General features: G+C 53.0%; 1 protein-coding gene across 6 annotated transcripts in view; it reads right to left on the bottom strand.

Moving 5' to 3' along the window:
• The window catches only part of Man2b2 (mannosidase alpha class 2B member 2), a 36,037-nt gene that overhangs the window by 5,322 nt on the left and 5,003 nt on the right, over positions 1-25,712 (bottom strand). Inside the window, exons 4-15 of one of the 6 annotated variants that reach the window (XM_020165341.2) lie at positions 21,282-21,454; positions 19,707-19,822; positions 17,076-17,253; positions 15,970-16,168; positions 11,948-12,138; positions 10,836-11,007; positions 9,165-9,298; positions 6,581-6,855; positions 2,972-3,163; positions 2,393-2,645; positions 1,826-1,936; positions 1,532-1,745 (exon numbers count right to left, since the gene is read on the bottom strand). In XM_020165341.2, coding sequence (XP_020020930.1) covers positions 1,532-1,745; positions 1,826-1,936; positions 2,393-2,645; positions 2,972-3,163; positions 6,581-6,855; positions 9,165-9,298; positions 10,836-11,007; positions 11,948-12,138; positions 15,970-16,168; positions 17,076-17,253; positions 19,707-19,822; positions 21,282-21,454 — 2,208 coding nt within the window. Of the gene's footprint in view, positions 1-1,531; positions 1,746-1,825; positions 1,937-2,392; positions 2,646-2,971; positions 3,164-6,580; positions 6,856-9,164; positions 9,299-10,835; positions 11,008-11,947; positions 12,139-15,969; positions 16,169-17,075; positions 17,254-18,744; positions 18,809-18,892; positions 19,420-19,706; positions 19,823-21,281; positions 21,455-25,712 lie in introns of those variants that run through there. The other 5 variants (XM_020165348.2, XM_074042667.1, XM_074042666.1 and 2 more) reach the window with 5 other exon arrangements.

Below are 25,712 nucleotides of genomic sequence, written 5' to 3'. Positions count from 1 at the left end.
CCAAAAAGCAACAAGGCCTGTGACCATGGACTGAAATGTCTTTTTTTTTTTTTGTGGTGGTGGTACTGAGGTTTGAACTCAGGGCCTCACGCTTGCAAGGCAGGCACTCTACTACTTGAGCCACTCCGCCATCCCTTGATACCTCTTTTTAAGTGAATTATCTCAGGTGTTTTGTGACAGCGATAGGCAGAAAGCTGACTGACACAGGTGGGGAGACAACTGTTCTCCAAGAGCAGCTCTGGGGCTTGCCCAGCCACATCTCAGCGAGGGGGAGGAGGAGGAGGGACCTGTGGTCAGATAGGCAGGGTTCCAGACCTGGAGGCCCAGCCACAAACCTGCAGTTATGGGGACCTCAGAATAAGTTCTCCTGAGACTCAGCTAATCCAAGTTGGGTTTCTCTCACTTACACTAACAGACACTAGATTGGGGTAGGCAGGGTGGAGCTTCTCAGACATACGGCATCTCCCTCTGTAGTAGAAACCCCCAGTCACGAGGAAGGGACTGCTGGCTGATTTAGGAGCCAACGTCTGGCCTGACCTGGTTAGGCCAGCCATATGCCCTTCCCAGGAATGTACAGCATGGACACTGGTGGGACCACAGTCAGGTCAGTGGCACCCTGGGAGGCATGGCCCTGAATACTTGCTCCTGAGCTGCCCAGGCCTCTTGTTCCATTCCTCCTTAATTAATAAGCTTCCCTAGGCTCTGCCCAGCCAGCTGCCCTGCAGAGAACCCTCACTGATGTCCCTGGAGCTCGTTCCTGGTCTCCTCCAGCTTGAGGTCTCATGCTGCTCCAAACACAAATACCAGACCCTCCCCACTACACTCCCCCTGCCCCCAAATGCATGTCCCCACTCCTGCCTGAGAACTTCCACAGGACAGGGACTGTGCTTATATACCTACAGTGTGTGGCACACTATAGGCTTGCTGGATGACTGAGTGAAGCACCTGCTACTGACGCCTTGAGAAGGTTCTGGCTCTAAAACAGAAGCTGGAGAACTTTAAAAACATATTCTAATCAAAGCCTCTACCAGTGGGGTAGGAAGAGAGCACAGTTCAAGGACTATGAGAATGACATCAAGTTATATTTAGGTCCTTATTTCTTCAAAGGCTGCTCCAAGGTACTATCTATCTCTACATGTGACCTCTGTTGAATGTTTCTCATGCTCTTTTATTTTAACTAAGGTGCAGAACACAGCTGCTAATCTAAAGACGTCTATGGGAGCCGAAGCATAAGCTGTGCAGACAGACCGCGGAGCAGAGGCAGCCTTGCCGAGTGACCCAGATTCAGACAAAACCAGTCTTTTAAATGCCGGGCCTCCAGACCTGAAGCAACCTGGTGATATAGTGCTATCTTAAGAAAGAAAAAGACACACCAGGAAGGAAAATGGAGAAGACTCAGGGAAGAGGTGTGGACTGGAGCAGGTGCAAGCCTCAGCTCTGTCCTTACCAGCAGAGTAAGTGTTTGCCCTCAGTCCCCCAGGTCCCTTCCTGCCCAGATGGCTCGAGTCTCCTGCGCAGTGGTGATGCGTACCTTGACCAGGTGGCTCTGGACTGGCCAGCTCTCTGAGCAGCACAACTGGCCTATGCTGCAGCGCGAGGCCGCTCCTGGGGCGCAGGGCAGTGGTGAGTGTTTTGGGTCCCAGCAGAAGCCAGAGCACGGGGTGGACAATCGAGGTGTCATTCAGCGTGAGGTTGTAGTTGAGGTCCCAGGCCAGGTTGTTCCACAGTCGCCGATGGAGCATGACCTGTAGGAAGGGGTTGTCTGCGAGGCCATGCCATGGGCAGCCATGCAGGGCCTTAGTGGGAAAGACCATGCTTCTCCTACCTCCACCTGCCCGTTCCCTTGGCTGGAGACACCGTGTGCTCGCTCTGACAGCAGCACCAGTCTGCTTCTTCCATCCTCGATGAAGGCAGACTGCACCATGGGGTAGTAATTCTGAAGACACAAACGTCACCCAGTGGTTGGCAGAGGCCTGAGCTGAGGGGGCCACCACCAGCCCCTCTAGGCACAGTGACATGTTAGGCAGGACCCTGACCATGGAGACCTACTATGGTGACCCACCATGAGTGGCTCAGCTCCCACTCTACTGTTCCCCAGCCACAGGATGCTCAACACACTTCATTACATCAATCCTCAGCGCCACCTTTTGACAAAGCACTTGTTTACAGAAGGGAAAACTGAGGTTAAAATAAGGTCTCTCCTGTGTGGCAGCACCAGGACCCAGACACCAGTCTGACTCAGAGCCTGTGTGACCACCCTGCAAAGACAGACCTGTGACCAGCGGGCTTTAAAACAACACTGTCCAGAGGCCTTTCTACTGCTCTGAGGTGGTGCTTAAAGAGACCAGGGAAAGCGCTCTCAAGGGTGCAGCACACAGCTGTCACCGCGTACCCGGGCGATGGTGTTGTTCCTGAAGGCCTGGAAGGGCCGCTGCTGCATCTGGTAGCCGTTGTTGTCCGAGTAGAGGACCTGCTGGCTGTTTAGATCACTGCTGGTCCTCAGGATGGCCTCACGGTTCAGCTCCAAGGGGCCCACTTGGTACTCCTGCTCTATCCGGTGGCAAAGCAGCTCCCCGTGGGGGCCCTGAGGCACGTGGGCCAGCCGGGAGTAGATGGCGTAGGTGTAAGCCTGGGCTGTTGCGTTTCTGGAGAAGAGGACAGTGGGAGGCAAAGCCATGAGAGCCTTCTATGATGGATGAGGACACAGCCTGGATCCCTGATACTGTGGAGTTGCTGTGCTAGGCCTCAGCCATTAACAGGAGCCCCTTTTATGTGCTCTGAACTCAGCTGAGAACACAAGCAGCACACGCACACACAAAAAGCATCTGCAGAAGTCAGAGCAATTCTTTCATATTTTTCTCAAGCAACAGCTATGTGCCAGGGCCGGGCCCAGGAGCAAGGGACCTGGAGCAAAACCAGAGACTCGCTCACTCATCACCCTGCCCGTGCCCTGTGGGTCCTGGGGAAGCACCTGTAGAAGTACTGCCGGATCTCAGTCGCCAGCTTTCCCACCACGATCTCCATCCTCACAGTGTCCCACGTGGGCTCTGCTGTCTCGTTGGGTGCAAACAGGTAGTTGTCAGAAATGGGGCCCTGTTTCACATCCCCATTGACGTGGTACTCCAGGAATTCCTGGGCCACACGTACTGTGCGGTTACTCTGTCTGCAGCCACAAGGAGAGGGAATACCATTATCGTCCTGGACAAGTCTCATGGATACAATTCAGTTGGTCTGGAACCAAGTGTGAACTAGTCGTGAAGAAAATGCCCTGAGAGAGCCTGAGGGAGTCAGGATGAGCAACGAGGCTAAGTCAAAGCCCTTCGGACCCCACTCAGAGCCAAGAGAGCTTTGCATGGGAGCTGAGATTCTGTCCACATCTCTGGGGTCACAAAGGAGAGGGAGGGAGGCTGCCCATGGAGGCGCGCAGCTATCCTGGGGGCCAGTAACATCCCTGAACACCACCACCCTGAGACAAGCAATGTCAAGCAGGATGGTGACTCTTGCTGACCCCATGTCACATGCCAGGACCCTCACTTCCTTCACATGGTTAAATTCTCTTGACCCCCTGGAGACATAAAATATGAATCCATTTCACTAGGAACAGAGGCTGCAGACTGGCTGAAGTTCGCCCAAAATGGCACATCTGGGAAGTGCTCAAGCCAGGACTCAAATTCAGCCCCAACTCCAAATTCCATGCTCCCTTAGGATGTTTGGGTAGGCTGGGGGACGTGGGAAGAGCAGGCAGGGGTCCTAGAGCTTTCTGGATGCAGGTTTTAGCTGTAAGTATGCATGTGGCCCGAGCAAGTGACGTGCTTGCATTTCTTATTTGTATCTGGGTGTGGCCTTGCTGTGCGAGCGAGGAAGGAGACCTGAAACTCCCCCACTTTGGGGATTTCTGTGGGATTGAGGTTGGGCAGGGAAGGAATCCGAGGAAGGGCAGAAAGAGGAGGCATCTGAGAAGGGTCCTGCTGAGCCCCTGACGAAGAGGCGAGAGAAGAATGTTTTCATTTGCCTGGCACAAAAAGGCCTTTTCCCTCTGGCCCCAGCCCCCCTACACCCACCTTCCTTTCAAAATGCTCCCCTGGGGCCATGGAGAGAGGAAAAGGCAACCCAAGAATGGGAGAAAGGATTGGCAAATCACAAATCTGGCAAGGGACCATGCTTAGAACATATAGCGAGCTCTTGCAAATCAATAATAAAATGGCAACCCAATTTAGGAATGGGCAGAGAAGATACGCAAATGGCTAATAAACACATGACGATATGCTCCCTGCCACTGGTTACCAGGGAAATTCACATCCAAGCCACAGTGAGACAGCATCTCCTACCCGCTATAATTGGAAAGTTGGGAAACAAGAGGTGAGGTTGTGGGGACACGGGAACCCTCGTGCACTGCTGGAGGGAGTTTAAAACAGTGCAGCTGTCTCCAACGGTTAAACACGTTGTATGGCTTGGCGAGATCCCTCCCAGGGACACACCCAAGACAAGGGATGTGTGTGAATGTTCAGAGCACAGTATTTTTTTTTTTTTTTTGGGTGGTGGTGATATTGGGGATTGAACTCAAGGCCTTGGACTTGCTAGGCAATAGCTCTGCCATTTGAAGCACACTCCTAACCCTTTTTGCTTTCATTATTTTCTGAATAGGGTCTTGCTTTTATGCCCAGGCCAGCCTGGACTGGAATCCTATTTATGCTTCCTGCATAGCTGGGATGATAAGCATGTGCCCCCACACCCAACTTTTCTTGGTTGAGATGGGGTCTCACTGCTTTTACCTGGCAGGCCTCCTGAGTAGCCAGGATCACTGGTGTGAGCCACCATGCCTTGCTCAGCATTATTGAGAGTAGCCAAAAAGTGGAACTACCCCATGTCCACCAACTAAAGAACTAGACAAAATGTGGCTCATGTATGCCAAAAAGGAAATGTGTCACATCCTGCCACAACCTTGAAACAATGACAAGTGGAAGGAGCCAGATGCAGATGGCCCTGTGTTTCATTTGCATGGCAATCCATACAGACAGACAGCACACTGGTGTTTGCCAGGGCCTTGGGGTCAGGCACAAAAGGGGACTCAGATGCTAAATTGCAGGTGTTTTTTTTTTTTTGGGGGGGGGAGGTGATAAAAAGTGTTTAGAAAAGGACGTGGAAATGGTTGCATAACTTTGTGAAGATACTAAAAGCCACTGAAGGGCATGAGTTAGATGGGTGAATTGTGTGGTATGTGACCATTTTAACAGCGTTGTGACATGAGGGTAAATGGCTTGTGGTCTGTGTTTGTGCACACCACACACCTTGGCCTCTGCACAGCTAGGTCCTTTCTATGGAGCAACTGTCTCCATGTCTCTTCCCTTGACCCAAGCTCTACACACCTTCTCCTCTAGCCTTTCACCTCTGTTGGAGGCTAGGGCCCCTCCTGGTTCCCACAGACCCTCTGTCTGCCCAGTGTGTGGGGCAAACACTGTTCCTACAGGGTCACCCTGTGGGCTTGGAACCTAATAAGAAACACTCCTGCTATCATTGGAATTCAAAAGCAAGAGAGAAAGAGGTCTAGGCACAGGAAGTATTGCATGTGCTTTGGAACTGGACAGTGCTAGGGTGGGATGTGGCTGAGGCATGTGGCATCTGTGGGATGGTGGAAGGGAAGGAGTGCAGCAGGTTGCAGAGGGGATGCTGGACATGAGAGAGGAAGAGAGCAGTGTGTAGACCCCACCTTTCCCAGCATGGCTGGGGCAGGGGACTCAGACCTGCTGGGGCCTCGCTCCACTTCTGCACCCCCTGTACAGCTTGCATGCTGCTGCTCACTGCCTCAGGAAGGATCAGTGGACTGGGACCCACTCAGAGGGAAGTCCAGGTGCTCTGTAGGCACAGAGCTGGTGACAGTGACATTGACAGGAGTTCTGCTCAGCCTAACACAAATGTTACTTCCCCTTCCCTTTCTCCTTTGCCTCCCTTCCCCTGTTTCTGTTCCCTTATTGTGTGCTGCCACATAGGCCCCTCTGATGTGAGATCATGGCAGGAAACAAAACGGGTGTTCTGACTGAGGTACTGGATGTGGCTTCAGGAAGGACAAGGTGATCCCAGACCAGCTGGGCTGCTTTTCCTGGGGTCAGTTGCTCTCGATGCTGTCTACAAACGTTGCTAAATGAATGAATACATGAATGAATGCATGTATGGGCAGGTGATGGATGGGTGGGTGGGTGGGTGGGTGCACTGATGGGTGAATGGATGGATGGATGGTGAGTGAGTGGGCAGGTAAGAATTCTGAAGGTCCTTTCCTGTTTTAAAGATGGCATGACTATTTGCTAAATAGAGATCCTATGTTTAAAGAAGTAGATAACATGAATATTTTCCCCCAGGGTGAGTCCCTTAATGGCACCTTTGTCTACAGATGAACCGCCCAGGAGAGAGAAAATCTTTTTTTGCACTGGTCTAGACCCTTTATGCCTGAATTAAAAATCACAAGAATGGGATGGGATTTTGCACCATCTGGTCCTTCCCTCAGGCAGCTGAGTGAAGGAAGACACTGATGTGTCCAGGCCCCAGGCACACCTCCCCCTCAGAGCCAGCAATGGCTGTACCTCACCTCTCCTGTATGCTGAACATCAGGTTGGTGTCCTGGTCGAACAGCACAGTGTAGCAGTCATTCATCACGGGCACCAGGCGCCTGCCACCCTGGTTGCTGCGTCTCCTTGGCCTGTGGCCAAACTGGAGTGTGTTGGCCATGGCAGCGGCTGGCTCCTGAGTGCCCTCTTGGGCCTCTATGATGGGTCTGATGCTGTAGTACTGGTAACTGAGGCCTGAGATTGTGGTCAGAACGAGCAGGTCATATGCAAAGGGGTGCTTGGCAGAGCTCTGGATCTGTGAGGCCAGAAGGATGGAGAAGAGGTGGATTTCAGGGTGGGAAGACCACAGGTTATCTGAGTTTCACCCCTTCCGCGACCCCTTCCGCGATGGGGTGCTCACCACCTGCTGAGGCAGGGCATTCTTCTATCTCCTGGACTGTGGCTGCATTCCCTCTGCATCCTTCACAGTTTTAGCTTTCTCTTCTGGGGTTCTCATAAAATACATTAGCCCCTGGGGAATCCTTCAATGGCCTGAAGATGACTAGCTTCTAATTCAGGGTATACCTCCAACTCCTTCATCTGCCTAACATGGTGACTCCCAAATCCCATCTTAACCTCTGACCTTTTATGGAACCTGAGGCCCACAAATACCAAATACAGCTCCCTATCAGATATCTCCATCAGGCTGTCCACCCTACCCAGGCCTGCATCCCCCCAGCCTTTCCCAGTTGGTATCAGTCCTTCCATCCCCACCAGACCCTTGCTACTATCACCAACACCCACCCGCTGGCCTCCTGAGAACTCTCAGCCTCTTGCTCTCCCTTCCCTTTGGTCTCCACCTGGTGTCAGCTGCCACAGCCCCTCTGGCTCAGGCCCAGCATCCTCACTGATTCATCTACTTCAGCAACTAGAATGAAACTTTCAAGATCCAGGCAGCCTCCAGGGCTGCAGGGAGCAGCCTCTTCCCTGCCTCCATCCTCTATCCCGTCTGCTCCTCAGGCCCTGGTCCCCAGCTGTCCTTCCTTCTCAACTTCCCTGCTGTCCCTGCCTCCCTGACTTTGCCAACCAGTAGGGGCAACCCTGGGGCAACTCTCCTGTCCCCTAATGTCTACCTATTAGGGCGTTTTCAGGTTAGCCCTCCTGGCCTCTGCCAAGCTCCGAGATGTGTGACTAAGGGAGGCATCAGAAGAGGTCGTAGGGCACATTTGGCTAAATCCAAGACCTAGAAAGCCTAAACAAATCCTCTAGTTCATTGGCTTTTAGTTGACTTTAAAAGGCACTAATTCTGGAGCTGAGGATGTGGCTCAGTGGTAGATCTTTTGTCCTGCATGTGTGAGGCCCTGGGTTCAATCCTCAGCACTGATAATTCTGGCCTCACATAGCTGAGTGGTGGAGCGTCAGCCACCACTAGGTCTGCTGTTGTCTTCACATTGATGATGGTCACTGAGCTTATGTTCAGGGATGTTAGGCCACCCATTTGCTGAAGGTACTGGTTGCTCCTTGGGCCTGAGGAAGTGTGTGACAGTGACTGATGCAGGCAGACAGCCTGGCATTTCTGCCTCCGTGCTGTGTCCACCTCCTTTGCTACCTCACCTCTGGGTCAGGTTTCTACTCAATTCTGCTTATGGACATGTTAGTCACCTAAGGAGCGTTTTCTGGAACTAGCAGTAAAGACTGACTCTGCTTCATGGCTGGAGACACCAAGGTAAGAGTAAGTAGGATATTTTAAGATTCACAGAGGTACCATGATTACATGATTACATGATTACATATGCACTACCACAATTCACAGCATCCCATTCCACGCCATGGCGTGGCACCCAGAAGTCTCTAGTTGTGGACTCTTCCCTAGCTTAGACCCCTCCCTCCCTTGCCTGAGAATAAAGGGGTGTGGAGCTCAGCTTAAGGGAAGCCTGTTTTATTTGGGGTACTGTATACTGTCTCCTTCCTCTGCTGCCACTATGGCTGTTTTTTTCTTTGTCCCAATAACTTGTCCTTTAGTCACTGGGCCCCTTTTCGTGTGTTGAGTAAGTGAACTTGGGCTTGGTAACACTCCACCTGGCTCCCTAGCTAAACCACGCTGATTCTGAGCCTCTTGGGGAGCTTTCTGGGTGCGCTCCCAGCAAGCAGGATGCTGTACTCGCCTTCCCAACAGCCTTGGCCGCAGCACACAGACATTTTGTTCTCTATCTGCTGGTCCTGCATGGATGCCACCTGGCCTGTCCTGTTTAAAAATGTGTCCTAACCGGGTGCCAGTGGCTCATGCCTGTAATCCTAGCTATTCAGGAGAGAGAGATCAGGAGGATCGCAGTTCGAAGCTAGCCCAGAATGGGCGTTGGGAGTGTTTGCTGAGCGATATGAGTCAGTGGTGGTCTGAGTGACACTCCAGTGTCTTCTGGAACCCCAGCTGGCTCCAGGCAGTGGAAAGGATGGCAACAGACTGTCCAACTCAGGCTGGATGTCTGGAGGGTGCAGAGAGGCAGCCTGGACTCCACCCAACATCAGCACCTCCATTAAAGGAAGACTCCCTATGGCCTTTGCACATGCAGAAGTGGAAACACTGACAAACACAAATGTCCCTTCAGCAGAATTTCAAGCCCTTACCTGTGCAGGCACGGGATGACCCAACTCATCTGTGATGCTGACTCTGGGGAAGGTAACAGTCAGGGTGACGATAGTGGTGACTGTCCAGGTCAGTGGGTTGTAGACAGAGGCAAAGTACCCTGCAGGCTTTGTGCCTACACAGAGAACAGGTTTCACTTGCTGCCACCTGATTCACCCGACACCTCTGGGTACCCTTTGGGATAGGGAAACTGAGGCAGGTGAGGCAAGTCCTGTAGAGTCCCCAGAGAGGCCAGGAGCGGGGTGGAGTGCAGGCAGACAAACGTGCTGCTCAAACATGTAGCCGTCTGCATTTTCCTCAGTGCAGGTTCTGAGCAGGGGGGACAGAAGGGAGCCTACCATGCCCTCTGGATAGCTGAGGTTCTCTTTGCCCCTCACACATCTATCCCCGCCAGTCCACTTTACTGATAAAGAAACTGAGGCCCAGAGAGGTACAGTCACTTGCCTAAGTCAGCATAGCTTCTAAGGCCAAAGCTTTGAGTGCTTGGCATTGTGAGCAACTAGACAAATTTTGGAGCCTGGAGGTTCAAGTCCAACTGCCTGCCCTGGCATTTGAGTCCTATTTTCTGTTCCATTCACCATCTTGTGTGCCGTCAGCTCATGGACCCCTTTCCAGCTTCCCTCCTCCACCAGGGCTGCTCCTGTTACCTGGGCTGCCTTTCCTGATCTCTACCTCTTCCCTGCTCCGGGAAGCTCCCTGTGTGCTTGTGGGATGACATGAGCATCACATGGGAACTGCAGCCCATCTACTGCCCTGCCCAGCAGTGACATCACAGCCTACCAGACTGGTGTCCTGGGGGTGGGGGCCTATTTGTTCCAGTCCTGGTCCCCAGAGGCCTTCCAGAGTCTGCAGTTGGAGAGGGTTACACACAGATGAGGCAGAGAGCAAGGGCAGCACAGGTGAGAGCACAGCCCAGGGACAGTGGGAAGTCTGGAGGGGGGACAGCAGGAAGTACAAGACGACCAGTGTACAGGCTGAGGTAGAGTGGGGAGATGGACCTAAGGATCTTGTGTGTGGGAAAATCTCATGCATTCCTAAGGAGACCAATTTGTCCTCACCCATCTACCCAGGATTTCCCCAGCTTTAAACCCTCTCACGCTCTACATGTGAAGTCTCACAGACAAAAAGGTTTGTCCATGGCTGGAGACTATCTGAAGGCCAGCTAAGCTCAGGAGGAAATGCTGGGAGCCAGGATGGGGGCTGGGCCCCTGAGGAGGACACAGACATCTTCTCTGCCTGGTAAGGCAGCACAGGGTGATGGGCTCAAACCCTCACTCTGCTCCTTCCTACCTGGTAACACAGAGCTAAGACATAACCCCGCTGAGTGTTTTCTCAGCTCTAAAATGAGGACAGTGACAGCCCCTCTAGCATGTAGATTCTGCAAGGCATTACACTAACTCCTCCATGGGGAGTATTTGCAGCTTAGTAAATGCTCAAAACTCATTTGCAGTTCATTCTCTCTCTGCCTGTTAACACCAACCATTCCTTATTTCCTCGGGGAATGGAGGCTCAGAGCACAGGATCACTGCCAAGGCCATGCCACAGGTGAGGGGTCCACTGGGCAGTGGGATGAGCGTGAGGCTCCAGTTGTCCAGGCCCTAGACTCTCTTTTCAGAACCGGGCCTTGGCCTCCCCACACGGGTCTGGCTTACCTGAGTTGGCTGCTGGTGCTTTGTGCTGCTTGCCCACTGAAGGCCCAAGTCCCTCCAGGACGATGGAGGCCATAAGTTTGTGCACACCCAGCATCCCTGTGGCCAGGTGCTCCATGTACATGTCACTCACCTTGGGGGACTCAGTCCCAGTGACAGCATCATGGTGCTGGACCTGAGTCAAGGAAGAAGGGAATCAGGACCTGACCCTGCAAGGCCCTTACAGGGTGCTAGATCTCATGCCAGTGGAGGAGGCACCCTCCCACTTTACAGAAGAGGAAACTGAGGCAGGACAGACTGAAGCACTTTCCCAGCTCATCCTGACCCTGCCTGAGTCCCTCCATCTTGCACACAAATCAGATTTGTGGCAAGAACCCAGCTTCCACTCCACGACCTATCTTGCCATGCGTGTGGCTGGATGGTTCCAGGGTGCTCTGTACAGCGTGACATCTATTCTCCTCTGCATCGGGGCAGAGTGGCTTATCTCCCTTCACAGAAGGGGAAAGGGGCCACCTTGGCCCCCTGCCTTGATAGACTTTAAAGTCGGCCTGTTCTTTTCCAACAGGATGACAAGTCCTGCAAGCAATTCCCTTCAGGTAACTGTAAAAATGGCCTGGCTGGCCTGGTCATTTTTGGATGGGTGACAAATTATAAGGCCTCTTGGATCTCAGTTTCCCTGTCTGTCCAGTGGGGGCCAAATGGACAGGGAAGTTGATGAGTAATTTGGATTATATATATTGGCACATTCGTTGCCCCACCATCCTTCTCAGTGGGTGTACAGGCAGGAGGGAGGAACTTAGGGCTCAGAGAGGGAAAGTCAGGTGCCTGCAGTCCCACAGATAAGCCAGATTGGATCTGGGCAGGACCTCTGACACTAATGCCACTCTACTTCTTGGTAAAAGTCAGCTACAGAATTTAAGGAAGCCACCGGCTGGATACCAGGAGACCCTGGGCCCAGCCTTAGCCTCGTTTCACCGTGCACTGGTCTTGTGATTAGAGGGAACCTGAGTTTTCTCCTCTGTAAAGAGGGCTCTCTAGAGCCAAGGGTCCAGGAGGAGGAGCTAGGATGTAGGTAGGAATCCCACGGCACAGGAAGCTGAGGAGTGGGACATTACCTCGGAGACAGCCCAGCGGAGTTGCTGGAGCTGCTGCAAGGCCCAGGCAGGGTCCAGAGTGCCTTGAGGGACCGGCCACAGGTAGCGTGTGAACATGGACTCCCCAGCATACAAAAGAGCACTGGCTTGCCGCGCCATCCCCTTGAGCACACTGCGGGATGTGTAGAAGCCCGTCCAGGCCTGCAGTGGTTCTGGGAGAAAAGGGGAGACAGTGGGTCGGAGACTCCTTGCTCCATGGAGCCTTCTAAACTCCAGCCCTGGAATTGATGAGGACACTGAGGCCAGACTGGGGCAGGGTCAGCCTGGGTTATCCAGAGAGGCAGGCCAGGCAGGCAGTAACCCCAGGACTTATGGCTCACAGTCCAAGGCTCCTTCTGAGCCAGACCAGGAACTTCCCAGGAGTATCAGGGTGGGGACAAGGTGGGTGCTGCAGTATCTTGACCAGAGACAAGAAATCCCAGGGCATACCTGGGAAACCTGGGTGGCTGTGTGAGCAAAGGGGCTGGGGAAGCTCAGAGAGGGAGCAGAGTGAGATAAGGGTTCAGGTGGGCAGCATGCAGCCAACAACAGCCTGAGTGTCACTCTGCGGGCCGCAGGGAATTGGGACAGGCGTGCATTTTGGCAGGGGCTCTCCGAAAGCCCAGAGAAGATGGATGGGAGAGAGTGGCAGTAGGAACTGAGCAATCCTAGGTAGCTGCCTTGGGGACGCAGGACAAAGAGGAGGAGGATGAGAGCAGGGCTGGGGAGGGAGGCGGTGTGGCTCTGTGTCTCAGAAGATGGCACTCAGGTTCTTATTTCTGCCTCCTTGTTCCTTCCAGGTCTAGCCTATGCACCTGTTTTCTGTTCTTCCCCCTCAGGACCCTGTCTGGTAACTGTGGCCCAGAGGAAAGGCCACAGATTGTGGGGTCAAATAGATAGGCTTCCACAGTTCCACCACCAAACTAAGTGAATGCTGGGGCAGGACTCCAAGTCAGTCAAGTGTACCCCCTAAGCTCTAATCATGGCACCATGCCCGCCTACTACCTGCCACTTCATCATCTAACCGCACCCACACGATGTACTCCAACCAGACTGTCACCATGCACATGTGACATATCGTCTCCCACCTTGACTGTAGTCATTCCCACATCTTTGCTCCCACCCTTCCCAAGTGTGCGGTGCCTGTGAGCAGCATGGTACAAACCAAAGGGGCCTGAGAACAGTACATCTCCACCCATCCTCTCCATTCAGACTGATAGATGGTAGCCCTGAGGGGAAGAACTAAGCTGGGTCACAGGTGTCAGCGCAGTCCAGGCCCCTACATCCAGAGTTCATCTGTGGCATCTCTTTGGGAGGAAATGGGAGTAGGGAAATGACCACTGCAGAGCCATTTCCTGGGCATCTCCTGTAATTCTTTGAGAACCTCTTCACTGATGAAACCAGGTGGGGAGAAGCTGTGACACCCAAGCCAGATGTGCAGAGCAGGGGCAGGCCCTGGACAGGTCTTGCTGTAGGTGTCCTGACCACGTGATGGTTAGTGCTTAGCGAGCAGATGCCCCCTCAAGCCTTGGTTTCCTTTCCACTATCAGGTTGTGAGAGCCACAGTGAGACAAATCAGACACCTACCTCTCCCTGGGGCACCGGGGCAGGAGCTAAGCATTGTCAGAACTCTTAAATCACTATTAATGTTAATGGGGAGTCTTTATTGCAAGCACCCTTTCAATGTTTATTTTCCCTTAAATAAACTCCCTAAGTTGACTGCTGTTGTACCCTCCCTGGCGCCCAGCTGTCTCGAGCAGAAACTGTCAGTGCAGCAGCCACTTTTTGGCAGCTGGCTAGATATAAGGGCAGTCTGGCTGCTTTTTTAAAAAAAGCAGTACTGGGGTTTGAACTCAGGGCTTCAGGCTTGCTAGACAGATGCTCTACCACTTTAGCAATGCCTCCAGCCCTAGTCTGGCTGCTTTGAACACTCCACATACTCCTTGAGGAAGCCACACTACAACCGTAGCTGCTTGGTGCCAAAGTACAACTTCATGACTGTTTCAGACAGCTTGTGCTGACCTTCTGCTATCACAGGCCCCAGTGAATTCTAGATGACCCTGCAGCCATTTTTACACAGGTCAAAGGGAACACTTCCCCTGTAGGCCAGTGGAAGGTGTGTAATTCGTGCAAACACAGTCCTTCATTTGCAGGACGGATGGTGGAGTGATTGGCGCAAACGCTTTTGCCACACCTCCCTCTCTGGCTATACAAGCAGGTGGTTCAGTTCACTTTTCGATTCACCCAGTGACACCCTCCTGTGTTGCCCCCTGGTGTTGCAACATTGGGCCATGAAGAGTCATTTCTTGCCGACTTTTTATCTCTGTCATCAATAGAGCAGGCTGAGCAGAAGCAGTAAGCAGAGAGTGGTAGTGGCAGCAAAAGTGAGGACAGCTGGAGTTTCAGAGAGTGGTCACTGTGGATACAATGGGGACAGGGACTGTCCAGCAGAGACACTGAGAGATTGTGAAGGTAGAAAGAAGGTGAGAAAAAGCAGAGAGCTGGGGCTAAAGCGAGATAGAAGAGCGATAGAATGTCAGAGAAGAGAAACTAGGCCTTGGTCACTGTCAAGCCTGAAGGGCCAAGGGTACTAGATGTTCTAGGCCCTGGAGCTGTAATCCTGGCAGCCTGACACTGTAACATTTGTGGCTGCAGGGTGACAGTCCCAGCACTGCAGGCCTGTTAGAGAGCTGTGACACACAGAAGGTGCTGCCTGTTGCTCACTGCTTCTAGAAGCTGAGGCTTACAATAGCTGTAAAGTGTGAAGGGCACTGCAGGTTAAAGCCTGGAGCAATGAGCCTGTAACCTGTGTGCCGAAAGCCACAAGTCCCTGCTTTCCAAAGTCTAGGGCAATGGGCCTTTAGCTCCCAGGGCTTGCAGCTGTAAGCTTCTGGGTCTGCCAGTCCTGCCTCCTTGGCCTTGGACACTCAAGGGACTAGCAGCACTGGAGGAGCTTCTTGCCTACCCACGATCTGGGTGCAGCAAAAAGACCCCAAGCCAGCTGACTGGTAACCCAGGAGTGCACCTTCCCTGCCTCCCTTCCAAACGCCAACCAGAGCACCACTGCTGCTGCTGGGTAAACCTTGTTACAGGCAGGGCTGCCTTCTGGTTTTCTCAGCTGTCCTGTTCATGGTGTCCCAGCCACCATCCCATCTACCCTGCCTTGGCTTCCGTATCTATACAAAGGCAGAGCAGGGTCACGTGGTCCTTCAAGGGCTGTGAAACAAACTTTTTTTTTCCTGCACTGAGGATGGAACCCAGGGCAAGTGCCCTACCACTGAACTACATCCCCAGCTCTGCAACAAGGATTTTAAAGAGCGTTCAATGGTTTTCTAACACCATTCTCCAATGACCGGCCTGAGGCAGGGCCAGGGAGGGGGATGGGAGGGCACTTTCCACTTGCCAAGGCTCTCTGCTTAAAGCTAGGCAGAGGAGCCTGGCCTGCAGGAGCTCCAGCAGGGCGCGTGCACAGAACAGGGCAGGGGTGCTGGTACTGGGCTCCTTGCACCTTGAAGGCCCTGAAGTAGCCTTCAGCGCAGTGACTGGGTAGCGTGGTGGGCCAGCAATGACACCATAATTACAGCTCCATTTGCTGCACTGGGATGAAGAACTTTCCTTGTCTCATTTAATTTTTACAATAACCCTATAGATAAGGCACCATTAATGTCCTCATTATGTGGCAGGAAGGGTTCATGACCACACAGCCAGACAGAGAGGAGGGGCTGTTAGGCTGTGCTATCTGAGGTCAGCCCAGTTCTGGGCCAGAGGACACAGGCATCAGGCAGATGAGGCCCCCAGGAGGGGGCACTGTGGGTGGAAAGGTGCAGAGGTGGGCACTCTAAGAGGCTGACTCCGGTGGGAACCAGCCATGTGTGCAGCAGCCAGGATGTCTAGGTGGGCTGAGCAGGTGGGGATGAGTCTGCAGGTGTGGAGCCCATGCTGAGGTGGGTGGGGGTCTAGCTGTCCCTGGCACCAAGTGGCAACCCAGTCCCCCAGTCTCATACCTGACGAATAGGGCAGGAAGTCGTGGTGGTCACGGACGCTCCAGGTGACATTGAGGGTGTGCAGGGTGCGGAAGTATTCACCCAGCGTGGCGTACTGCACCAAGACCCCGAGCTCGGCAGAGTGGCTGTTGATGTGGTCCAGCAGGGGGTCCATGTTGGCGAACTGCACCGAGGCATTGAAGAACTGCTTGTCACATCCCTGCAGGCCGGGGTGCGGGAGCAACAGCTGGTACCTCTGGGGGCTGAGCCCTGGCCCCGCAGGGCGGGCTCATCACAGCCCCACTGACAGAATCCACTCTCCTTGAGCCAGTGAGGGTCCCTGTCAACCCTGGGCATCTCGTAAGGCCCTTGGTATTGCTACCTATCAGTATGGTTTGTTGTGATCGTATGATAATTATTGACAGTGCTCATAAGGGTGACTAACACTTACTGACCTTAGGCTCCTTCAAAAAGGCAGTTGTGGGTTTCAGGGTACGGGGCCCCTGACTGGGTCTGAACACAAATTCCACCTTTCCCTAAATGCTCTGTGTGGCTCCAGGACAATTCCTTAACCTCTCTGGGCCTCAGTTCTCTCAGCTGCATAATGGGATACCAGCAATGCCTGCCTCCCAGGCCCAATGGTGCCAACTAGATGGACGAGACAAACATATCCCACAATAGTGCCTGCTACCCTGTGGGTACTCAGTAAAGGTTAGTGATAATGATGAGATGGTGCTGTGTCTGAACCACAGGGCAAGCCTACATGGCAGGAGCCACCACCAATCCCATTTCACAGATGAGGAAACTGATATATGCAGAGGCATAGCAGGAGCCAAGTTCCAGCCCAGGCCTCAGCTCCAAACAGGGAGAAAAGTGAGGTGTGTGGGTGCAAGGAGGGGCCGGCATGGCTGATGGTTGTCTGTCGACTGCAGAGGCTGGGGTAGATCCCAGTGGGGGAGAGGCTGGGAGAGGGCGAGGCCCAGGGCTCTGCAGAGGGGGAAGATGGAGCCGATTGGACATGGCCTGGTCAGAGCTGGCCATAGTGCAGGGTGGTCCTGGGGCAGTGTTCCTGGCACACGGCAGGCCCTGGTTGGGTAGAGGACTCTTAGGTCTGATGTGCACCGTACCCAGGGCCAGAGGACGTGGGGTGTTCGGAACCACGCAGCCCGTTGTTTCACATTGGCCACCAGGGTCTCAGCGTAGAAGTTGATGGTGGCAGGGGTGACAGGCTCGCTCATGTTGGGGTACACACCATCCGGGGGTGGTTCCGGGAAGACAGCCACACCATTCCAGTAAAACCCGGACCTGCAGGAGAGCAGACGGGGGAGGAACCTGTGAAGATGACTCAGGCCAGTTGTGGGATTTGCCTGCGGGACCTTAGACACAGCAACGCCACCCACGTGGTGCCAGCAACCTCAGCTTCCCCACTACCACAGCCTGGCTGCTTGTTCACTTGCCTGTGCAGCCACCTCCTTGCCAGCAGACCCTGACTGGGACCAGGTGAGGAGTCACCCTAGGCACAAAGTTAAGGGTGTACCCCAAATCTCAGTAGTCAAGATAAATAATACTTTAATGCAATACTTAAAAAAACAAAAATCTACAAAGAACAAACATCAGATTTAAATCAGGACAGCTGAATATTAGCGGGCTCCCCTTTGCCTCTGGGTCTGGAGGGCCCTGTGGGGTGGTCATTTCTCAGGCCATGCTGCATCAGGAGGCAGTCATGGGACTGCTGCCTGCAGTTCTCCATCCTGGGACACCTCCCAGCATGGTCACATCTAACGTTGCCAAGCCTTGGCCTCTCATGGATGCGTTGTGTGGCAAGTGGTTATGAGGGTTAAACGAAAATAATCTGTAGACAGGCATAGTGGCTCATGCTTGCAATCCCAGCTACTCAGGAGATGGAGAGTGAGAGGGTTGAGGTTCAAGGCTAGCCTGGGCCAAAAGTTAGCAAGACCCCATCTCAACCAACAAACTGGGTGTAGTGCCAGCTGTAGTCCCAGCTATGCAGGAAGCATAGGTAGGAAGATCAAGGTCCAGGCCAGCTAAGCAAAAAGTGCCAGATCCTGTAAAGCAAAAAGGGCTGGGAATCATGGCTCAAGTAGGAGAGTGCCTACCTAGCAAGTGCAAGGCCCTGAGTTCAATCCCAGTACTGCCAAAACAATTGTGGAAAACACAACTAGAAACAGTGCCTGGCTCAGGGAAGGCCTGACAAATGGCAATGGCATTCAATGAGTCCCCCACCTGATGCCCGTCCTTCTCCCCTCTCCCTTGCCTGCTCTCTTCCTGCCCAAGGACACAGGTACAAAGGGCAGAGCTGGGATTTGAACCCAGGCCTATCCAACTTTAGAGACTGCAGACTGGCTGTTGCCATGATGTGGAGGCTTGGGCTTTGCCACTTTTGCCAGTTGTGAACTCTGGGTGGGGGGGTTGCCTTGCCTCAGTGTCTTCATCTGTGAGATGGGACACTTCAGCGACTCCACTAGAGGTTGCTCTGAGAGCTTCTGAGGTGACACAGGGAACAGGGCCAGGCCCCAGGTAAGGGCTGTGAAAGCAAGCCAGGACTTGGGGTTCTCACCCACTCCACCCCTGGGGTTCTTGGTCCTAGTTCCACACAGCTGATGCCCTGTGTGTCTGTACCTGAATCCCTCTAGGAAGAGATTGACTGAAATTTCATGTGTTGCCTGACATTTTAGAACCTGTGCCCACCTGTGAGTTCCCATCTCAGACAGCCCCCACCCAGTGGGAAAGGTCCTGCCTGGGTAATTCCCCTACCAGCCATGCCAACCCAGTCACCTGGTCCTCCGCCTTGCAGGTCTCACCTCCCTGTGTCTGTTGACCAGGAAAAGTATTCAGACACCTGGAAACCAGGGTGGCTCAGGGCAACTCCATGGCCTGACTCCATGGTGCCTGGGATCTTCCTCCCCGGGGCTGGGAAGCTCACCTGTCCATTGCTAGGCTGAGTGTTCACCACCTCCTGCTATTAGGACTGGGGACCCGGCCCTCACACAGGAAAACAGCAGGCAGTCAAATGGCTCTGCAGAACTGTGAGGGCTGTGATTCACTCCAGGCTTCTGTGGTGTGGTCCTCTCTTCCTCCCACTTCAACCACTTTCTGCACTGTGCTGGATGGGGGCGAGGACCGGAGGGGACAGAGTAGGCAGGGGCTAACTCTCGCAATGAAGCCAGGCCACACCATGATTTCATAAGCCAGCACCCTTCGCCTGGGAACTAGTTCTCCCCAGGACACATGGCCAGAGGCAGGGAGCCAGCTGGTCATGATAGCTCACAGAAAACAGAACTAAAAGGGTCATGGAGGAGTTGGAGGGTGAAAAAGCTCCACAGTACCCTGGAGGGCAGGTAAGAAGGACAAGGTGGGGCAGGGTGAAGGGGGGGGCGTGGCTGATGACCTGTGAAAATCAGCTGGTTCAATTTCCTCGCCTTGCAGATGGGGACAGCTGAGGCCCAGAGCAGGCAGGGACCTCTCAGGATCAGATCTGGATATTTCTGGGGACACCATGTAAAATCCCTTTCAATAATCTTACAAGGACAGGGACTCATAAGAAGAGACAATTTGGAGTCAAAAAAGAACTCAGTCAAATCCTACACTTCCTACTGACCAGCTGGGTGACCTTGAGCTGGTCACTAACCCTCTCTGAGCCTGTTTCCTCATCAGCACAATGGGCTTAATAACAACACCCACTCTGCTAGGGAGGCTCAAAGACGAGGAAATGCATAAGGTCCCCAGGAGGCACACACCTGTTGGAAAAGGGAATATGGGAGGGGGTGCAGTAGCTGTACTGGTCCATGACGTGCGTGAAGATTTCCTGCTGAGCTGACAGGGATGGGGACCCTCGCCACACAAACTGCAGCCCCTGCAAACCCAGAGGGAACCAATGAGGGACAAGGGCAAGACCAATGTCCTGGCTCCCCCCCAGTCCCACTGTGCTCTGCGCCTGCCCTCTCTCAGGGCTCAAAGACAAGGCTCCCCTCTGCTGCCTCCTCCCCTGGGTTCTTCCAGGCACCCCCAAAACCCTGTGGTGGCTCCAGGAGCCTTCCAGGAGCTGCTCAGTCACCACAGGGCTCCTCAGTGTGTTTTTCTCTGCCAAGGCCCCTTACAGGTCCATTCTAACTCTGCTTGGAAACTCAGGGGCGTGGGGGCCTCATTAGCTCTCATGAGCTATTTTGAATAGTTCCAATGGTTAGGAGGGTTTGGTTGGGGTTATAAGGTGTGTATAAAATCCTAGCTCTGCCTTGGGGATGCTCGGTGACTTGGTTTCTGAGTGAGAAATGGGGAAACCATACCCACATTTGTAGGGCCATTTGCAGGTGAAATCAGCCCACAGGGACAGTGTGCTCAGGATTCTGGGTGGCTTAATAGTCCCTACTTCGTAGGTATCTCTAAAGATGTTCCTCCTGCCCATGGCACCAAATCCAGCTCTGTGCAGCTCCCGTGGGCAGCTCTCTCATTGCTCTAGAGAGTGACAAGACACCAACCTTTGGGGCCTTAGTGTCCCTGTGTTTAAAATGGGTATTCCTATTGACTACGGATCGAATAGGAGGCTCCAAAAAGAAGTCCTTACTGCCAATACCTGAGCATGTGACCCTCCTATAAGGAGCGTGGGTATAAGAGAGATGACTGTGTTATAAGAGTCATTTGGGTGGGTCTTACAAGGGGAATGTGGACATAGACACACATAGTGGAGACACGGGGAAGAATGGCCACCTGCAGACGTACCGCCTCCAGAGCTGAGACAGCACAGGTGTGCTGCCTAAGCCCCAGGTGTGGGGCTTTGCGTCTACAGCCCCAGCAAATGATACGCCACCTTTCACAGTGGATGGAGTGTTCGAGATGCAGGACAAGTGGACTGGTGTCTTTCTAACATGCAAAGGAGCCACCCGCTATGAACATTTCACTCCCGTGTCAGCTGCCCACCCCTGAAGAGCTATGATGCCTGTGCCGAGGTCCCCAGCTGCACACGCCCTGCCTGTCCCTCTAGTCTGCCAGCTCTGTTTCCAAGCACAGCTCTGCTGTAGTCCCCATGGAGGGAGGACCCAAGGGAGGAGCTGGTACAACCCCAGGCCTGAAGGTCAGGAAGGGGCCTCCGAGCAGGAAGGGGCCAGGCTGGGCCTACAGCTGTGTAAGAGGCAAGGGGAGCTGTGCAGGAGGGGAAGACATCCCTGGAGGGAGCAGCCAGAACAAGGCTGGGGCCAGGCAGCTGCCACAAAGCCCTGCATGGTCTGGCACATGGCAGTGGCCCTGTAAGATGCCTTGAACAACAGAGGGAGGAAGCGACATCTGGAGGGGAACAGCAGGTGAGGCACATGACACACCTGGGCCTCCTGCATCGCGTCTTTCAGGTTGTAGTCAATCCTGGAGATGAGGTGGGCGTTGAAGCCTGCCAGGGCAAAGAGAGTGGGGGTTGTGGCAGATGCGCCAAATGGGTCAACGTGCCAGGAGAACTGCGGCCGGATCCCAAATGTTTCATAGAGAAATCCGTGTCCCTCTGCAAAGAGAGCATCACCTTACTGGGGCTGGTGAGATGAGCCCACACCCCGTCACTCTTAAGCCCACTCACCCAGGGCACCCCTGCCATCCAACAGGCTGCAATGCCAGCCACCAGGCCAAGTGTGTCATGCAGGTTGGCAGGGCTGAGGGCGTTGACTGCACACACAGCATATGGGTTCTAAATGCAGAGTTCAGAGGCGTTAAATGCACACACATTGTGTGGCCACCATCATCCATCTCTAGCTCTTTCCATGTTGCAAAATTGAAACTCTGTTCCCACGAACACCAATCCCCAGCCCCTGGCACCTGCCCACCATTCTACACTCTATCTCCATTGATCTGGCTGCTCTAGGGGCCACCTATAAGTGGACTCCTGCAGTATTTGTCCCGTCTGTCTGGCTCATTCACTGAGCACTGTCCTCAAGCTGCATCTCCGTTTCTACATACACATAGTTGAGGATTTCTACGTGAACTTCGACAAAGTACTGATTCTGTTCTGCTGTGGAACTTGGGGATGCCATTAACAATAAAAGGCTAATGGTGACCCTGAAATCAAAGGGTTCAGTGGTTCAAAACTGCTTAAATTACTGCTGTTTCCCCAAGAGGCTCAGGGCCTCAGTGGGACTGGACTTCGAAGCCCACTTCCAGCTGACGTGCAGGCAAGGAAGTGCCTGCCCTTCTCCTGCCTTACTAGAATGACAACTCAGAGGACAAGGCAGTTCCATTGACAAGGAGGGTGGGTGACACTCTAGGGGATGGCAAAGCAGTAAGATGAAATTGCCAGGATCCCTGAGTCACTGTGGAGCAGAGCCGCCCAATGGCCCAGCGTGGTCTGCAACTGCAGAATCTTCCCCAATCATGAAATGTATCTTCCCTCTTATTGAAGGAGTGCAGCCAGCAAGAAGACTAGGGTGTGAGGCCACCGGAACACCTGACTCAAGTTGGCAGGGGCGGGGTGGGGGGAGCATGGGCTTGGGAGGCAGAGAGTGCAGCTGGGGGCTATGGCAAGGGGCTCACGCTCTAGCCTAGTGACATCTGTCACGGAAGTAGGCCCACCTTTGGGTGTGCAGGAGGCACACAGGGAGTGCAGGAGGAGCTCTGGGCACACAGTAGGGGCTCTGTCAGAAGAACTAGAAAAGAGATGTGAGGTCCTGAGAAGGAAAAGGTTATGCGTCCCATACCAGCTTCTAGATGGAAGGCCAAGTTCAAGGATATGTGATTTCCAGAAATAAGTTCAAGAGAAATAGACACAGGAAGATGCCAGATGAACAAGGGAAAGGGTGAGGGTGTGAACAACCTTAAACCCTGTCCTGTGCCACCTTGATGTTTTACAAAGAGGGAAACTGAGGCTCCTGCTGGAGCTTCTGCATCTGAGTCCTCACTCTGGCCCTTGAGAGAGTCACTTCACTCCTCTGGGTCTCAGCTGCTACGTGTGCAAATGAGCGAGGACCTGAATGCCTCCTCGGCAGCCTGCCATTGGGACTGGGTGAGACACGGCTTGTGAAACGGTGAGTGAAGTGCCCCACGGCCACTGTGGATGGTGGTAGTGGTGATGAAGACGGTAATTAAGATGGTGATAATGGTGATGGATGTGGTGGTGGTGAAGACAGCTAACGTTTACTGAACGCTTCTTAGGGACCTGCACACCCTGAAGTCCTTTGTTTGGATTACCGCAATTTAATCCTCCCAACAACCCTTGGAGGTACGTATTACAATCGAGCTCATCTTACCAATGAGGAAACCGAGCCACAATGTTACATCCCTCGCCCAGGGTCACGGTGGGACTCACCAGGCCACGTGACTCAGCCAGGCATGAGTAGGACCCTCGCAGATCACTGTTTCACCTGGCCACGGTTCCTCACCAAGAGAGGCAGGCAAAGCCCGGAGCATGAGGGTTAGGCTCCTACTCAACCGTAGGGTCCCGGGTGTCTGGCCGGTGCTATTATGATTTGAATAGGACATATCCCCCACATGCTCATGGGTTCAATGCTCGGCCCCCTGTTGGTGACACTATTTTGGGAGGTCCTGGAAACATTAGGAGGTGGGACCTAGCTGGAGAAAGTCGGTCACTGGGGATAGGTCCTAGGGGGTACACTGTCCCCAGCCCCTTCCTGTCTCTCTCTTTCTCTACTTCGTGTCCACGATGAGGGGAGAATCCCTTCTCCACACCCTCCCACTGCCATGATGTTCTATCCAAGCGACCATGAACCGACCCTCAGAAATCACGAACAAACATAAATCTTTCCTCCCTTGGGCTGTTCTCACAGGTATTTTGTTATAGAGATGAGAAAAGTAACTGTACAGAAAACTGGTAAGAGAGAATTGAGACTGTGGCTGGGATTAAAACTGTGTGGTTCTTTAGCCTTTGGAACTGGTTTGAGGAGGAATTTGGAAGAGTTTGGGGAAGCAGGCCAGAGAAATCCTAGGATGTGGTGAGCAGAGCTTAGTGGATGATTCTGGCAGGAGCTCAGAAGACCAGAGTGCCGACAGGAATGAGGGATAAAGACTATGCTTAGGAGACTTCAGATGGAAACAAGGACTCTTGGACCTGCAGTAGAGGCCATTCATGCCACACAGAATTTGTCTACATTTTGCTCGCATCATAGAATTTGAGTGAGGCTGAATTTAAGTAAGAACTAATTCGGTGGAGGAAAATTTAAGACAGCATAGCTGTAGTACGGTTGTTGCTGGCTGCTTTTATCCAGGTTTATCATGACAAGTGGAAGCAAAAAGCAGAGGAGAAAGACTTGAAAAATTGACAGACCAGAGGTGTGGCTCAGCAGCTTTGCAAGTGCAAAGCCTTGAATTCAAACTACAGTCCCACCAAAAAAGAAAAAAGAAAAACTTGTGGTGGTCAGAAAAGCCAGTGTGAAGTTGGGGCTAGGAAGGCATGGTCTCTTTAGAGATTAGTGGCCTTAAAAAGATGCCAAGGGCTGGATGCCACTCTCTCATACCCATAAACCTAACTACTGGGGAGGCTGAGATCAAGAGGATCACAGTTCGAGGCCAGCAAAAAGTTAGCTAGACCTCATCTCAAACAATAGTTGGGCATGATGGTGTGTGTCCGTCATCCCAACATATATGGGAGGCTTGATCTGGAGGATGTGATGTCAGGCCAGTCTGGGCCAAAAATGTTTGTGAGACTTCATCTCTATAGAAAAAAGTTGGACATGGTTGTGTATACCTGTCATCTTAGTGAAGGAGGGAAGCACAAAATAGGAGAATTGCAGTCCAGGCCAGCCTGGGCAAAAAGTAAGACCCTCCCTCCAGGCTGGAGGCCTGGCTCAAGTGGTAGAAAGCAAGCATGAAGCCCTGAGTTCAAACTCTAGTATTGAAAAAAAAAAGCAAGCCAAGGACAATAGGAAAGATGCCTTGAGGGCATCTCAGCAATTGGCCATACCCCACCAATCCCAGGCTTTGGGTGTCAAGGGTATGAAAGAGTAAACTCATTTGAAAGACTTTCCCTTGAGAAGACAGAGCAACTAAGGCATCCTACTCATAAAGGGTAGCCTAGGAATTCTGCAGGATTCATTTCCCCATGCTCAGTCACCCAGGCACTGAGAGTCTGCTGCAGCCATGCTCCACGGAAGCCCAGCTACTGCTCTTGCTGGCAGCACACCATGACATTATTCCTGCCATGCTGGTTTTGCAGACATGAAGAACACAAGAGTTACAGGAGCCATGGAGGCTTCCACCCAGATTTCAAAGGAAAGTCTAAGAGGCCAGGCACTGTGTGGCAGAGTCAGAGTCCCTGCAGGAAGTCCCTGAGAGGATGATGCATGAAGAGTGAGAGTGAAGTCCAAACCTCAGTGGAGACCCTAGGATGTTGGAGGTGCCAGGAGTGTGCAATATCTGCCAGGGAAAGTTGCAGGTGGTAAGTGAAGCCAGCCCAGAGAGAGGCCACGTGGGCTGCAAATGGCAAGGCCAAAGGGGTGGGGCTGCCCCTGTCTGTTGGAGCTCATGTCACACAACCACCTGTCCCAGACACCAGACACAGAGCGACAGGATTTAATGTTTGTCCTGCTCGGTTTTGCTCTTCCTGTGGTCCCATCCATTCTTTCTATGTCCCCATTTCCCCCTTTTGGAATAGGAATGTTTGTCCTGTGCCATTTTATGTTGGAACTATGTACTTGCTTTTTTATTTTTACAGGAGCTCACAGCAAAGAGTTGCCTTGAGTCTTGGGCGTCTTTGAACTTGGGCTTTTGGACAATGTTGGAACTGTTAAGACCATGGGAACTCTCGGAGATGGACTAAA

This window comes from Castor canadensis, chromosome 9 (genome assembly GCF_047511655.1).
Source record: "Castor canadensis chromosome 9, mCasCan1.hap1v2, whole genome shotgun sequence".
Taxonomy (NCBI): Eukaryota; Metazoa; Chordata; class Mammalia; order Rodentia; family Castoridae; genus Castor; species Castor canadensis.
Note: the sequence above shows the minus strand (reverse complement) of the source record. Positions and strands in the feature narration are given on the sequence as shown.